Source organism: Myodes glareolus, chromosome 7 (genome assembly GCF_982192425.1).
Source record: "Myodes glareolus chromosome 7, mMyoGla1.1, whole genome shotgun sequence".
Lineage (NCBI taxonomy): Eukaryota > Metazoa > Chordata > Mammalia > Rodentia > Cricetidae > Myodes > Myodes glareolus.
The window spans coordinates 48,467,190-48,469,249 of record NC_142032.1 but is presented as its reverse complement, the minus strand read 5'-3'; the positions used below and the strand labels follow the sequence as shown (position 1 = coordinate 48,469,249).

The window sequence follows — 2,060 nt, the reverse complement described above, 5'->3', positions numbered from 1 at the left end:
AAGTTAAAAGTGGCTTTCAGGTTGAAGCACATTCATATATAATGGTAGCTACATAGTCAGGTGTTACTTGATTCAAATTGTAAAATGCACACAGATTCGGCAGACAGAACAAATGTAACTCTTTATTCCTTTTTAATTTATTCTACATCAAACACAAATAAAATAGACTTGTGTGATGGTAATAGAAAATACCAGTCTCTGTGAAAAATCAGACCCATTACATTAAAATAAAATAATTAAAATTGTTTCGATTTTTTTTTGGAAAACTATGGTCTTAAATTTCTGTGTATTGCTGCATATCTAAACATCACAAATAGTATGCTTTATAGAGTAAGCAGTTATCATCTGGTCTATGGTTCAAAGAGAATTCAAGGGAAGACTCTGAAAATAAAACAGAGTATCCATGAAGCAGCAACTAAAATCACTGCATAGATACAGCTAATGAGTTGAAATTGGTGTAAGAGTCATTGACAGGAAATACATTAAGAAACTTTTGCTACTTTTGTGCAACAATGTATATTCTTACATTGCTCTTGTTGCCCACTAACTTTGTATATTTTAGAAAAGTGTTTTTGTTACATGTGAAAAATAGCAAATCAGTTATTTGTGGATTCCTAAAGTAATTATTATCATATGACAGAAAACTATAAGAAACCATAGATTCATAATAAGAAACACAATTAACAGTGCAGAAGAGACAATCTCCATTTGTCCTACTCCCAGAGAAGTAACTTAAACAGAGCATTTCTACCCAGATTCCTGTTTAGGCTCCTTCACATTAAATAACGCTAAGATTTTAGTTAGAGCAATTGGTCACTGGAAAATTTCATCATATGGTCAATATAGAATAATTCTTTCTTCCTTTCAATCTAGGAACCTGTTAAAATTTCCATGTAACACAGATGCAGAATATTTCAAAGGTGACTGAATTCATCCTTGTAGGGTTAACAGATGCCCCGGAGTTGCAATTCCTCTTATTTATCATCTTTACTCTTATTTATTTGACCACACTACTTGGAAATCTTGGGATGATTCTGTTGATTCGCCTTGATTCACAACTCCACACTCCCATGTATATATTTCTCGGTAACCTCTCACTGGTAGACTGTGTTTATGCCTCAGCTGTCACTCCCAAGGTAATAGAAGGGTTTCTAACAAAACACAAGATCATATCCTACAATGCATGTGCAGCCCAAATGTTCTTTTTAATAGCCTTTGTAATTATTGAAGCTTTCCTTATTGCTTCAATGGCTTTTGACCGCCATGCAGCAGTGTGTAAACCCTTGCATTACTCTACCACCATGACAACTACAAAATGTTCCCTGCTTATTGTTGGTTCTTATATCAATGGAATCCTGCAATCTTCCATCCATGTTGCCCTCACTTTCCACCTCTCCTTCTGTCATTCCAACGTAATTAACCACTTTTTCTGTGACATTCCCCCATTGTTGGCTCTTTCTTGTTCTGATATCAATAATAATGAAATTGTGTTGATGACATTGGCAGTATCCAGCATTACTTTAACTATATTGGTTGTCTTGAACTCTTACCTACTTATTTTTATTGCAATACTGAGAATGCGTTCTGCTGAGGGCCGGAAGAAGGCCATTTCCACCTGTGCATCCCATCTCACCACTGTTTCCATCTACTATGGAACTATCATCTTCATGTACTTACAGCCCAGCTCCAGTCACTCCATGGACACTGACAAAGTAGCATCTGTGTTCTACACAATGATCCTTCCCATGCTAAACCCTCTTGTCTACAGCCTGAGGAACAAAGAGGTCAAGAATGCATTCAAGAAAATTTCTGTAAAAGTATTGTCTTCACTAGAATTAGTCAACTAAGTATAAAGTACATGAAAATGTTGTAGAACTTCAAAATATATTGCCTGTAAATATTTTATTATAATTATTTTTTAGTTTAATTTTTCTTAATCGATATTTCATTGATAAGTAGATATTTCATTCTTTTTATTTTTACTATGCATTTTATATATTTTATTATTAAAATAGGCAGCTCAATTTTAAAAATCAAGATTCTAGCCCTACAGTACTCCA

At 34.1% G+C, this 2,060-nt stretch overlaps 1 protein-coding gene across 1 annotated transcript; it reads left to right on the top strand.

The window, feature by feature from the left end:
• Nucleotides 1–899: 899 nt before the first annotated feature.
• Nucleotides 900–1,847, top strand: LOC148121368 (olfactory receptor 5B12-like). The gene has a single exon (XM_087907587.1). The coding sequence runs from the start codon at nt 903–905 to the stop codon at nt 1,845–1,847; it is 945 nt and encodes a 314-aa protein (XP_087763713.1). The 5' UTR covers nt 900–902.
• The last annotated feature ends 213 nt before the right edge of the window (nt 1,848–2,060 follow it).